Source organism: Podarcis melisellensis, assembly GCF_964234715.1.
Source record: "Podarcis melisellensis genome assembly, chromosome: 4".
In the NCBI taxonomy this organism is placed as follows: Eukaryota; Metazoa; Chordata; class Lepidosauria; order Squamata; family Lacertidae; genus Podarcis; species Podarcis melisellensis.
In genome coordinates, this window is record NC_138531.1 from 101,370,840 (window position 1) to 101,384,985 (window position 14,146).

The 14,146-nt window shown below is 42.3% G+C and overlaps 1 protein-coding gene across 2 annotated transcripts in view; it reads right to left on the reverse strand.

Annotated features, from left to right (window-relative positions):
• Positions 1–10,897: 10,897 nt before the first annotated feature.
• The window catches only part of LOC309369127 (uncharacterized protein), a 58,674-nt gene continuing 55,425 nt past the window's right edge, over positions 10,898–14,146 (reverse strand). For both annotated transcript variants that reach the window (XM_081909826.1, XM_081909827.1), the window contains one exon: positions 10,898–12,618. In XM_081909826.1, the coding sequence (XP_081765952.1) occupies positions 10,940–12,618 (1,679 nt within the window). In that variant the 3' untranslated portion in view covers positions 10,898–10,939. The remainder of the gene's footprint in view (positions 12,619–14,146) is intronic.

Genomic DNA, 14,146 nt, shown 5'->3' on the forward strand with positions numbered 1-14,146 from the left:
ACGGAAGCTAGTGGATCTATGAAACACAAAGTAGGATACATGTAATAAGATGTGATGTTTTGGTGGTGGGGGTTGGTTGGTGATTGTAAATTTCAATAAAAATCATTAATAAAAAGAACAAGAAGGGGTTGTCCGTCTGCCGGAGAGGAGGACTCTACTGGCCTAGGTTCACGTATCCTGTTTGAAAGGGGAATCATCTTAGGGACTTCCTGTGAACATCTGGGTCGGGAATGCTGTTCCTGGAATGGACAAACACACAAGACGTAACCGGCTGTGCATTCACATAAACAATACTCTTCTATCTATTCTTATCACAATATCAAATGTTTATCTTGCACATAAACAACACATAAAGTGCAATAATATAGACGGAAGGACCAATAAATCAGTTCATTCATAAAGACCAAATGTCTGCTAAGTCCAAATTGGGGACTACTACAGTTCCACATTGTTGACAAGGTGTGATGGCCTGGGATTCGGACTTGGATGCTGAACCTGAGGGATCCCAGCCTGCACAGGATTCCCCGCCTCCAGAACCAGCTGAGCCAGGGCTGGGGCATGAGCCTGAAGGGTCCTCACCTGTGCTGGGTCCTCAGGTGCAGGCACCAGCTGAGTCTGCTCTGGCTCCTGAGGTGATGGAGGACCCATTGCCTGCAGATGCTCCACTCTCAGCCCTGTCAGAGGAAGCTGAGGTTGCCTCTGGGTCCGGTAACCCTCCAGCCTCTCCTGAGCTGCAGAGGCTCAGGGTTAGAGAGGCGAGTCACCAGAGGATCGGGGCCACCCTATGCCTCAGGGCAGATAAAAGCCGACCAGCCCCAGTCCCAAGTTGCAGAAGCAACATTGTTGGTTGCTAGTTCCTGCCTGAGCTCCTGACCCACCCCGGTTCCCTGCTTGCAAGCCTGTTCCTAACTTCACCCAACTCCCTGCTCTGCACCCAGCTTCAGCTACTACGGACTGCCTCCATGTTGCACCTTTGACCATGGACTGGACTTGGACCTTGCCTCGGGTTAATTCAATGGGTCCCCGGCCAGCTTTCCCATGTTTCTTGCCCAGACCAAGCTGTATATTCAAGGTTGACCCTGGAATTTCCCCGATGACCGCACCAAGGTGCACTTCCTGATCAGCTTGCTGAAGGACCGGGTGGCCAAGTGGGCATTGCCGGTGCTCCGGCAAGACTCTCCCTTGCTGACAGACTATACAGGGTTTTGCAACCATCTGGAAACCGCGTTCGGCAACCCTCAGAAGGGGAGTCAAGCCAATCGGGCGATTCGGCAGTTAAAACAGGACAAGTCCACAGTGGCCGCCTACGCCACAGAATTTCGGCCATTGGCACAGGACTTGTCCTGGAATGATTCCACCCTTCAGAACCAGTATCTTGAGGGGCTTTCGGATGAGATACTGGACCAGCTGGCCATGATGGACGCCCTCATTCAACGGAGACTGCAGATAGACGATCGGTTGTAGGACCATCGCCAGGCTCAGGGCTGCCAGCACTCCCGGCTCCAGGCTCCGGTCCTTCCCAGCAGTTCCACAGCCACAGCCAAATCGCTGGAGGAGAAAATGCAACTTGGGACAGTGCGGCCTCGCCTCTCCCCCGATGGCCCAGGGGTCCCAGACATCGCATGATGGGCCCTCACCGGTGGAATTGCAACACCTCATGCTTCTGGTGCACTAAGCCTTGCAGGACTTCCTTCGCAAGAACCTGGAGGGCGGGTTCATTCGGCCCTCTACCACACCCACCGCCGCTCCAGTACTCTTCGTTAAGAAGTGTAGGGAGCTTTGTCGCAGCCATGATTACCAGGGCCTGAATAAGATTACCACCCCAGACCGGTATCCCTTGCCTCTTATTGCAGAGTTGCTGGAACGGGTGCAAGGGGTGCAGATGTTCACCAAGATAGACCTTCGGGGGGCCTACAATTTGATTTGGATCCGAGCCGGGGATGAGTGGAAGACAGCATTTGGGACCCGGTATGGGCAGTTTGAATACCTGGTAATGCCTTTCGGGTTGTGCAATGCACCTGCCGTGTTCCAACAGTACATCAACCACGTGTTCCAGGACTTGCTAGACAAATACGTGGTGATGTACCTAGGTGGCATTCTGATTTACTCCCACGACCCAGCTCGCCACGAGGGTCATAGAGTGGAAGACCAAAGCCTATAATAAAAATCCCATAGAAAGGCCAAGGCAAAGACATCTCTCTCAAGAAATGTCCAAACCAGTGCCACTACAAGGTGACATGGCCAATATGAAAGCCCTACAGGGATTCACCAGGGATTGTTGCTGCTGTGATATGATGGAGGTGTGAGACCAGAGGAGAGCTAGCTTTGACACCTGGGAACACACAAAAAAAGCAGAAACAAAACAAACTGCATTTTTCACTCATTATTTGACTTTCCCGCTAAGTGTAAAGCATAGACCACTATGGAGAATGTTTCTCCCAAAGTTCTAGAATGCCACAAGTAATTTAGGAACAAAATGCAACATGTGTTATTTTTTATGTGATATCCTATGTCCAGCTATATGCACTGCTACGTCTGCAAACAGCTTTAAGAGTCCTGACATGCAAGTCTCTTAAGATTTACACGAAGGCATCCATTTGCAACATACCAAGTTATTATTTGTGGGGCAACAATTTTTTAGAAAAAATATATAGCCCCAAAGGGGGGAACTGTTATTAATTTTTTTTAGTAAATATAAATCTAAATGTACCAAGCAAACACATATATAGATATATAAACCACATGTCCAAAACCCACAGGAAAAGTCCTAAAGCCATATTTCACTCTTTCAGTCACCTCAAATATTTCTCAAGGTAAAAACAATGCACTCAGATTTCTGTTGTAGACTGCCTTATCTGTGATGTATGTATGATGTTTCTGGGGGTGGTCTTGGACTCCAGGGCAGGCAATTTAAAAAGTCTCTATTAAGGGCTTGCATGCATGGCTCGGGGTCCCCCTCCTCTCTCCTGCATGTGGGGGAGCACCCTCTTACAACAGTTAATAAAGAAGAGGCTTACTGACTGCTTTGCTTCTCAATATTCTCTGGTTGGTCTCTGTTATTTTCTCCTACCAATAGAGAACCTACAAAAAGACTCTTTATGGGCCCTTGGGTACCCCATAAGGAAAAAGGAGGAGGTTTTTTTTCCTTATATCACCTGCAATCATGTGTGGTGAGTTAGCAATTTACTCCTCCCGTTGCTGGATATGTGGCTAGTATGTCACATGCCCCTGTTTACTTTCCTAGGCTTGGAAACTGTAAGAACAGAAGTCAGTCTTATCTCTTCCACTCTGCTGTGCTTTTGCACTGTTCTTTGTCTCCCTGTCTGTTGCTGAGGAAGAGAGAGGATGCCATTATGATCCGTTTCGTGTGCAAATGTGAGGAGCATCCCCTCAGTTCCTTCATCCAAGTCACTTATCAAGACGTTGAACAACAACGGGCCCAGGACAGAACCCTGCAGCACCCCTCTGGTCACTTTTCCCCAGCATGAGGAGGAACCATGAAGGAGTCCTCTTTGGGTTCGGTCCGTCAAATCCAGCTAACAGTTACCTCATTCAGCCTCATTTTACCAGCTTCCTCACATAAATATCACAGAGGACTTTGTCAAAAGCCTTACTGAAATCAAAATACACAATTTCCACAGCAGTTCCCTGATCCACAAAGTGTATAACTCCATCCAAAAAAAGAAAAGAATAAAAATGGAGAGATTTCTTTGGCTTATATTGTAAAATCTTCAGATGATGGGCAAACACATTTTTAAAAGCATAAATGAGGATCTTGGCAAGCTGGAACATGTGCAAAGGAAGGTGATTTATTTATTTATTTAATTTGTAAATCACCTGACCAGTTGTGCCGACTTGAATAAAATATTGGTGGGGGCCAGGTAAGGCCCGCCTTGCACTATCAATCACATGGTGCATGCACACCATTAGAATGGCAATGCCTATAATGGCAGTGACTTTAAAAAAAAGTAATATTTTGCGCCCGTAGTTCAATTTCTCAGCAGCTCCCCTTGCCCCGGAGAACACTTCTAGCATTTCATCACCTCTACCTGTGGCATTGTTCAGCAGTGGGGAAAGTGACCTCTTCACACTGGATGTCCATTTGGTATGGCCCTTTCCAGGTTTTTTCTTGCTCATTGTGTTTGTCTTTCATTTGTTCTCCTGTGTGTGTTGCCAGTAGAAGCCACAATTCTGTGGGTACTCTAGGTGGTGCAGAAAGCACCTAGAAGCTCCCTAGAGGTTGAAGTGCTGATCGAACTTCAGTTTTGTGCTCTATTAATTCCAATTAGGAGTACTGGGGGTGGTTCAGATTCTGGGGCAGTGCTTTTGGCCAGCAGAGGGTGTCACAGGGCCAGCCTACTTTCCCTTTAAAGCAAATTTGGGTCTCCAGCTGTTTTTGGACTACAACTCCCATCATCTCTAGTTAGCAGGACCAATGGGGAGGGATGATGGGAACTGTAGTCCGGGAGCTGCTGGGGACCCAAGTTTGGGAAAGCCTCCTTTAAGCAACTTTTCCATTTTGCCCGCAAAGATGGGACCTGTCCATGTTTGTATCTTCTTGTATTTTGTTTTCCTCATGACCTTTGTGCGGTTTTTAAAAATTTCTTTTTAAAAATAATAATAATATTTATTAAAGTTTTAAATGTTACAAAAAGAGAAAGAGATAATTCCAAGTTAAACAAAAACTTAACAACACATCACAATAAAAAAAGAAGAGAATAGGGGGGGGAAAGGTTATAAAAAAACAGAAAAACAGAAACAATTAAGAAACACAACGAACCTCCCCGTAACTTATCTTTCGCTTACTTGTTTCCTTGAGCTCCTCGCACCTCCCTTTTTTGTATTCTAGTTCAGTTAGCTATTTCAGCAAATCCTTTCTATCTTTCCCAATTTTTATCCTATAATTTATCTTAATATAATGTAACTTTACCTTTCCTCCTTTAACAATCTATTTTTACTTAATCCTTTATAATATTTCTGCTAAAGCCATATAACTTCATTCCAGCCTCCTTCTAACATTCCTTAATTTTACAATGTTTCTGTAAATAATCTTTAAATTTCTTCCAATCTTCCTCCACCGACTCTTCTCCCTGGTCTCGGATTTCCGCCAGTTCCATAAGGTCCATCAACTTCATCTGCCATTCTTCCTGGGTGGGTAGATCTTGTGTCTTCCAGTACTTTGCAATAAGTATTCTTGCTGCTGTTGTAGCGTACATAAAGAAAGTTCTATCCTTCTTTGGCACCAATTGGCCGACCATGCCCAGGAGGAAGGCCTCTGGTTTCTTCAGAAAAGTATATTTAAATACCTTTTTCATTTCATTGTAGATCATTTCCCAGAAAGTCTTAATCCTTGCGCATGTCCACCAAAGGTGAATGTGCCTTCAGTCTCTTTACATTTCCAGCACTTATTATCATCCTGAGTGTTCCATTTCAACAGCAAGTTACACATTCTTGACAAGTTCTTACTTTTGGGGTCTAACAGCTGTATTTCCAATTTTGATTTTTCCACCTGGAAGCCAATTTTTTTGTCCAGATTATATACCTCCATTATTTGATAATAATGGAGCCAATCCCACACTCTATTTTTTAGTTTTTCAAAACTCTGTAGTTTTAATCTATCTCCCTCTTGTTCCAGAATTTCCCAATATTTTGGCCATTTGGCCTCCATATTGAGCTTTTTCTGAGCCTTCGCTTCCATTGGTGACAACCACCTTGGGGTTTTATTTTCGAGCAAGTCCTTATATCTTATCCAGACGTTAAACAGTGCTTTTCTGACAATATGATTTTTAAATGCTTTATGTGCTTTGACCTTATCATACCACAAATATGCATGCCACCCAAATACGTTGTTAAAACCTTCTAGATCCAGCACATCAGTGTTTTCAAGAAGCAACCATTCTCTCAGCCAGCAAAAAGCGGCTGATTCATAATAAAGTTTAAGGTCTGGCAGGGCAAATCCACCTCTTTCTTTAGCATCAGTTAGTATCTTAAATTTTATTCGAGGTTTCTTGCCTTGCCAGACAAATCTAGAAATATCTCTCTGCCACTTCTTGAAACAATCCATTTTATCCAGAATTTGCAATGTTTGAAACAAAAACAGCATCCTAGGCAGTACATTCATTTTTATCGCAGCAATTCGGCCCAGCAATGATAGCTTCAGATTGGACCATATTTCTAAGTCCTTTTTCACTTCCATCCAACATTTTTCATAGTTATCCTTAAACAAGTTCACATTCTTGGCAGTCATATTGACCCCTAGGTATTTCACTTTCTTAACCAATGTTAATCCTGTCTCCTTCTGAAACCTCTCTCTCTCAATCACTGTTAGGTTTTTCTCTAACACCTTAGTTTTCATTTTGTTCAACTTAAAACCCGCTACATGACCAAATTCTTGAATTAGTTCCAGTACTCTTTTAGTACTAGATTCTGGCTCCTGTAATGTCAGTACCAAATCATCAGCAAATGCTTTCAATTTGTACTGTTTAGCTCCGACTTGTATACCTTTAACCAATTGGTCCCTTCTAATCATGTTTAGAAGGACCTCCAGGACCGATATAAAAAGCACTGGAGAGATTGGGCAACCTTGTCGTGTTCCTTTTTCTATCTTAAATTCTTCCATCACTACATTATTCACAATTAATTTAGCCTTTTGTTCTGAGTAAATTGCACCTATACCATTTCCAAACCCTTGACCAACCCCCATCCCTTGTAAGTTTTTCCTCATGAAACTCCAAGAAATATTGTTGAAGGCTTTCTCCGCGTCTACAAATATCAGAACTGCTTTAGTATTAATATTCACTTGTAGTTTCTCTAAAATGTTAATTATGTTCCTCGTATTGTCAGACAAGTGTCTGCCCGGAAGAAAGCCCCCTTGATCTTTATGAATTTCTTCTACTAACACCTCTTTTAGTCTTTTAGCCAAAATATCTGCAAAAATTTTATAATCCACATTAAGCAAAGATATGGGGCAGTAATTCTTAAGCTGTGTCTTCTCAGACTCTATTTTCGGTATAAGTGTAATATAAGCTTCCTTCCACGACTCTGGTGCCCTTTTCCCTTCCAATATTTCATTACAGACTTCCTTTAAAGGTTGTACTAACCATTCTTTCAAGGATCTATAATATCTTGAAGTCAAACCATCCGGTCCTGGGGATTTACCTAATTGCATGTTCTGAATGGCCCCTTCTACCTCCTGATCTGTTATTTTATAATTCAACATTAACTTATTTTCTTGAGAGATTTTTTATAATCCATTTATTTTCAAAAAACGGTCAATGTCCATTTCTTTCTGCATCTCCTGTGTATATAGTTGTTTAAAGTACCTCTGGAAGCACTTTCTGATCTCCGCTGGATTCTGTATATTCTTTCCTTCCACTTCCAAATTTGTAATAATATTAAGTTTTTGTCTTTTTTTTCATTTGCCAAGCCAGCAGTTTTCCGCATTTATTTGCCGATTCAAATGTCTTTTGTCCCATCTGTTTAATCTTCCATTCTATTTCCTGATTCATCATTTTCATATATTGTACTTGATATAACTTTATCTCTTTCAGGATCTCCTGCGACTTTGGTTTCATTCTCAATTTCTTTTCTCCTTCCTTTATTTTCTCCAGAATTTTATCTTTTTTCTCATTTTGGACTCTCTTCTTAATTGCATTCTGTTGCATCAGAAATCCACTCATAACCGCTTTGCTTGCGTCCCAGATTACTCTTTTTTCAACAGTGGTGTTCATATTTATCTCGAAATAATCTCTCAGGGTTTTTTGGGCCTTCTTAGTCACTTCTTCATTCCTAAACAAAGTGTCGTTCATCCTCCATCTAAAGGAACCATTTGGTGTTAGTTTCATTTCCATCTTCACAGCATTATGGTCGGAGCAAGTTTTAGGGCAGATTTCCACTTTTCTAATCTTCGGAGCCAGCCCTCTAGTTGCACAAATTTGGTCAATTCTTGTCGATGTCATTTTGGCCTCAGAGAAGAAAGTTCCCTCTATTCCCAAAGGGTTCTTCATTCTCCGTGTGTCCACTAAATCCATATTGTCAGTCATATCAAAAAAAGTTTTTGGTAGTCTACCATCCTTAGTAACTACCTGTTGTAGATACCACTCCATTCATGTCCCCCATCAAAATTATATTGTAGTCCATGTAATCCTTCATCCTGGAGAAGAGTGACTGGCACCCCACTAGTCACTCTTCTCCAGGATGAAGAGGAACCATTGATGAGCACCCTTTGGGTTCGGTCAGTCAGCCAGTTACAAATCCACTGAGTGGTAGCATAGTCAAGACCGCATTTTACCAGCTTCTTTACAAGAATATCATGAGGCACCTTGTCAAATTCCTTGCTGAAATCAAGGTAGGCTACATGAACGCAGTGGGTGCTCATCAATGGTTCCTCTTCATCCTGGAGAAGAGTGACTAGTGGGGTGCCACAAGGTTCTGTCTTGGGCCCGGTCTTATTCAACATCTTTATCAACGACTTGGATGATGGACTCAAGGGCATCCTGATCTAATTTGCAGATGACACCAAACTGGGAGGAGTGGCTAACACCCCAGAGGACAGGATCACACTTCAAAATGACCTTGACAGATTGGAGAACTGGGCCAAAACAAACAAGATGAATTTTAACAGGGAGAAATGTAAAGTATTGCACTTGGGCAAAAGAAATGAAAGGCACAAATACAAGATGGGTGACACCTGGCTTGAGAGTAGTACATGTGAAAAGGATCTAGGAGTCTTGGTTGACCACAAACTTGACATGAGCCAACAGTGTGACGCGGCAGCTAAAAAAGCCAATGCAATTCTGGGCTGCATCAATAGGAGTATAGCATCTAGATCAAGGGAAGTAATAGTGCCACTGTATTCTGCTCTGGTCAGACCTCACCTGGAGTACTGTGTCCAGTTCTGGGCACCACAGTTCAAGAAGGACACTGACAAACTGGAACGTGTCCAGAGGAGGGCAACCAAAAAGGTCAAAGGCCTGGAAACGATGCCTTATGAGGAACGGCTAAGGGAGCTGGGCATGTTTAGCCAGGAGAAGAGGAGGTTAAGGGGTGATATGATAGCCATGTTCAAATATATAAAAGGATGTCACATAGAGGAGGGAGAAAGGTTGTTTTCTGCTGCTCCAGGGAAGCGGACACGGAGCAATGGATCCAAACTACAAGAAAGAAGATTCCACCTCAACATTAGGAAGAACTTCCTGACAGTAAGAGCTGTTTGACAGTGGAATTTGCTGCTGCCAAGGAGTGTGGTGGAGTCTCCTTCTTTGGAGGTCTTTAAGCAGAGGCTTGACAACCATATGTCAGGAGTGCTATGATGGTGTTTCCTGCTTGGCAGGGGGTTGGACTCGATGGCCCTTGTGGTCTCTTCCAACTCTATGATTTTATGATTCTAATCCAACAGAGTCTCATGCAACTTCTTTAAAAATTCCGATTTCCCTTCATTTGGTGCATAGATGCCTTACTATCAAAAATTTATCTCCTTGTGATTGAATTTCAATTGCAACAAATCTTCCTTGATCATCTTTAAATATAAGTTTCGGTGATAGGCTCTCCTTTGCATAAAGTACTACTCCTCTTTTTTTAACTTTTTCTGATGAAATAAATTCATGGCCCAATCTTTTATTACTCAGTATTTTCCTATGTAGCCTTGCCACGTGTGTTTCTTGTAGACAAATCAAGTCCAATTGTTCCTTTTTCAATAAATGAATGACTCTGCGCCTTTTTTCGGGGGAATTCAGTCCATTAATATTCCAACTTAATATTTGCAATGCCATGATGTGATTACTCTGATTTTCCTCCAACTACACCCAATGCTTGCTCTTCTTCTGTTGATATCACTGGATTGTCCAGTCCGAAGGGTAGTTTGGTTATGTCCAGTATTCCTTTTTTTGGTGATCTTCTGTCCAATGCTTTTTGTTCTGGTCCTCTATCAGGTGATCTTCTATCCGATGCTCTTGACTCTTTTCCAGACCCCTTCTGCAGATCTTCTTCGTAATTATTCAAAAAATTAGCTTTATCTTCTACTGATTTTATTTTTATTTTCCTTCCTTTGAAACTGAAGGATAGGCCTTGGGGAAATTCCCACCTAAGGTTAATTTTGTTCTTTCTCAGCAGGGCAACCAAATCACTGTAATTGGACCTAAGATCCAAAAGGGATGTCTTTCAGGATGTCTTTAAAAATCTCCACTCTTGACTGTAGTACTTCCAAAGGATTCTGATAATGCCAACCCAAAATTTTATCTCTCTCTTTTTTAGTTCGGAGGGTAATCAAACAGTCTCTTATTCTATTCTTCTCTTTCTTCCCTCCTCTTCCAAGTCTAAAGGCAGTCACGATTTTAAATTCATCCTGTTCCAAATCCAAATCCCAAAAGTCTGCGAATTCCTACGTCATTTCTTAAAAGGGCAAATTGAAAGCGAAATTGTATGGCAAGTAGTGGAAGAAAAAAAGGTGGCATTTGAAAAAACACACAAAGAAAACCTGGGGGTGGCCTCCTCCAATATTTAATAGGGGGGGACAAAGACCCCTTGGCATTTAGGAGTTGGCCGTATTCCCTACACCCACACGTCTCAGAATGCTTAGAACATCAAAACACAACACAATAACACAAAACATCACATGTTGAGAGCCAGTGTGGTGTAGTGGTTAAGAGCGGTAGACTCCTAATCTGGGGAACCGGGTTCGCGTCTCCGCTCCTCCACATGCAGCTGCTGGGTGACCTTGGGCCAGTCACACTTCTGTGAAGTCTCTCAGCCCCACTCACCTCACAGAGTGTTTGTTGTGGGGGAGGAAGGGAAAGGAGAATGTTAGCCGCTTTGAGACTCCTTAAAGGGAGTGAAAGGCGGGATATCAAATCCAAACTCTTCTTCTTCTTCTTATGTTAAAATAGTATTAGATGTCAATAAGAAAAAGGTCCGGTTAAAAAGCTGTGGATTTGCCTGGCTCCTAAAGCTGTATACTGGTTTTTCCGACCTTTGTATGGATTCTTTGATGGGAAGTGAGTTTAGAGCTAACAGTGAAGCTCTTTCCACATTCCACACACTGATAGGGTTTCTCCCCTGTATGAATTTTGTGATGGGAAGTGAGAGCGGAGCGCTGACGGAAGCTCTTTCCACATTCCACACACTGATAGGGTTTCTCCCCTGTATGAATTTTGTGATGGGAAGTGAGTTTAGAGCTAACAGTGAAGCTCTTTCCACATTCCACACACTGATATGGTTTCTCCCCTGTATGAATTCTCTGATGCTTAGTGAGATCGGAGCTATTTCTGAAGCTCTTTCCACATTCCCCACACTGATAGGGTTTCTCCCCTGTATGAATTCTTTGATGGAAAGTGAGAGTGGAGCTCTGACTGAAGCTCTTTCCACATTCCACACACTGATATGGTTTCTCCCCTGTATGAATTCTCTGATGCTTAGTGAGATCGGAGCTATTTCTGAAGCTCTTTCCACATTCCCCACACTGATAGGGTTTCTCCCCTGTATGAATTCTTTGATGGAAAGTGAGAGTGGAGCTCTGACTGAAGCTCTTTCCACATTCCACACACTGATAGGGTTTCTCCCCTGTATGAATTCTTTGATGGGAAGTGAGTTTGGAGCTCTGATGGAAGCTCTTTCCACATTCCACACACTGATAGGGTTTCTCCCCTGTATGAATTCTTTGATGGGAAGTGAGATGGGCACTGTTCCTGAAGCTCTTTCCACATTCCACACACTGATAGGGTTTCTCCCCTGTATGAATTTTTTGATGGGAAGTGAGATGGGCACTGTTCCTGAAGCTCTTTCCACATTCCACACACTGATAGGGTTTCTCCCCTGTATGAATTGTGTGATGGGAAGTGAGATAGGAGCTCTGACTGAAGGTCTTTCCACATTCCACACACTGATAGGGTTTCTCCCCTGTATGAATTTTTTGATGGGAAGATAGAGAGGAGCTTTTCCTGAAGCTCTTTCCACATTCCACACACTGATAGGGTTTCTCCCCTGTATGAATTCTTTGATGAAAAGTGAGAGAAGAGCTATGAGCAAAGCTCTTTCCACATTCCACACACTTATAGGGTTTCTCCCCTGTATGAATTCTGTGATGAGAAGTGAGATGGGAGCTGCGACTGAAGCTCTTTCCACATTCCATGCACTGATACGGTTGCTCCCCTGTATGAATTCTGTGATGGGAAGTGAGAGAGGAGCTACATGTGAAGCTCTTTCCACATTCCACACACTGATAGGGTTTCTCCCCTGTATGAATTATTTGATGGGAAGTGAGACTGACTCTCTGCCTGAAACTCTTTCCACATTCCACACACTGATAGGGTTTCTCCCCTGTATGAATTCTTTGATGGGAAGTGAGATTGGAGCTGTGAGTGAAGCTCTTTCCACATTCCACACACTGATATGGTTTCTCCCCTGTATGAATTCTTTGATGGAAAGTGAGAATGGAGCTCTTCCTGAACCTCTTTCCACATTCCATGCACTGATGGAGTTTCTTTCCAATGATATTTTGTTGATGGCAAGTGGAATGGGAGCTCTGACTACAGCTTTCTCCACACTCCAAATTTTTGCGTGGCTTCTCTTCTCTGGGGATTTTGTCGTGGTCACCTTTGTTCTCGATTTCCGTTTCATCACAATCTGCATTGGAGACAAAAAGGGATTAGAGCCTCAGGAACAAATGGAGAAGAACTGAAGGGAGCTGGGTGTGTGTTCATTACCTGTATTGTTTGTCATTAACCAACATATTTATTATGAGATTCTGATGTGTTGTTGAATGTTGCTTTGTTTGATATAAAGTAGTGGTCAAAATTGTGGGGAAAAAGTGTAGTTCTTCTTTTGGAGTAATATTATAAATTTATATATCAATGGAAATATAATTTGATCAAGAATGCAATCAACAATGCAATCAAACTAAGTTTGTTCATATTATATCAAACCTTATAGCCAAATAACGAGAAAAAAGAAGCACAACTTGCTTAGGTTGACTTTTGTCAGTGTCTTATGTGATTGCTATCAAGTTGGTCATTTAGTGAGGTTGAAAAACATAATCAAATTAAAGAAATGGCACAAAGAGTTGACTGGTCACCCAGAAAGTGATGTAAAATTGTACTATTAAGTGAACAAGGCTACAGTTATGAAGAAATTAGATGAAAAATTGGGAAAAACTAAACCAAAGCTGGCGATTGAAGAATGGAGAGACTGTGCCTACATGACAGAAGAAAATCATCTGGGTGTATACAAGACTATATGGTGCAATGTAATGGGAAGTTGAGTGCAAGTCTGGTCTAAATGTTAGAATTCTAAGGAAAAAGCCATTGTTATCTCTCCAGCAAAGGTTGAAAAGATGAAACCCATGTTAACTGTACAGCGGAACAATGGGACAGTGTTATTTGGAGCGATGAAACCCAAATCTCCTTGCTTGGTAGTGATGGCATGAAATATGCGAGGAGAAGAATCAGAGAAGATTTACATCCTACTTGCATTACACCGACTGTGAAACACCCAGACAGTGCGATGATCTGGGGTTGTATGGCAGCAAAAGGTGTGAGCAGAATTTGCGTCATTAATGGGAATATAAATGCGGAAAAATGCATAAAAGAAATACTTGAGCCCAAACTGAAGTGTTCCGCAGGTTATCTTTTCCCAGATACTGAAGCATTTATATATATGCTTCATATGCTTGCAATATATATGCTTGAAATATATTCTATTTCAACAGGATTCAGCTCCGTGTCATGTTGCTGCTGTGTGCAAAAGGTGCTTTGGAATGGCCTGGGAATAGCCCACAATTCAACCCAATCAGAAATCTATGGAGCCGACTAAAGAAACTTGTTATACATGTTTGATGTATTAGATGATTTTAATATTTTTTTGGAAGCCACCCAGAGTGGCTGGGAAAGCCCAGCCAGATGGGCAGGGTACAAATAATAAATTATTATTATTATTATAGAAGTAACCCAGCAATAAAGCTCAATTAACAGAGGCCATAATTGAGTCTTGGTTTCCTGTTATTACAGTTGCAGAACTAAAGACTTGGTTCACTTCAAGTGAAGGCGTTGTAAGGCTGTAATTAAAGCTAAAGGTTACCAATGGTTACCAAAGGTTTCACGTTTTTTCTTTATGACTGCTGTTCTAATAAATACTCCTTCATAAAAGTCATCGCATT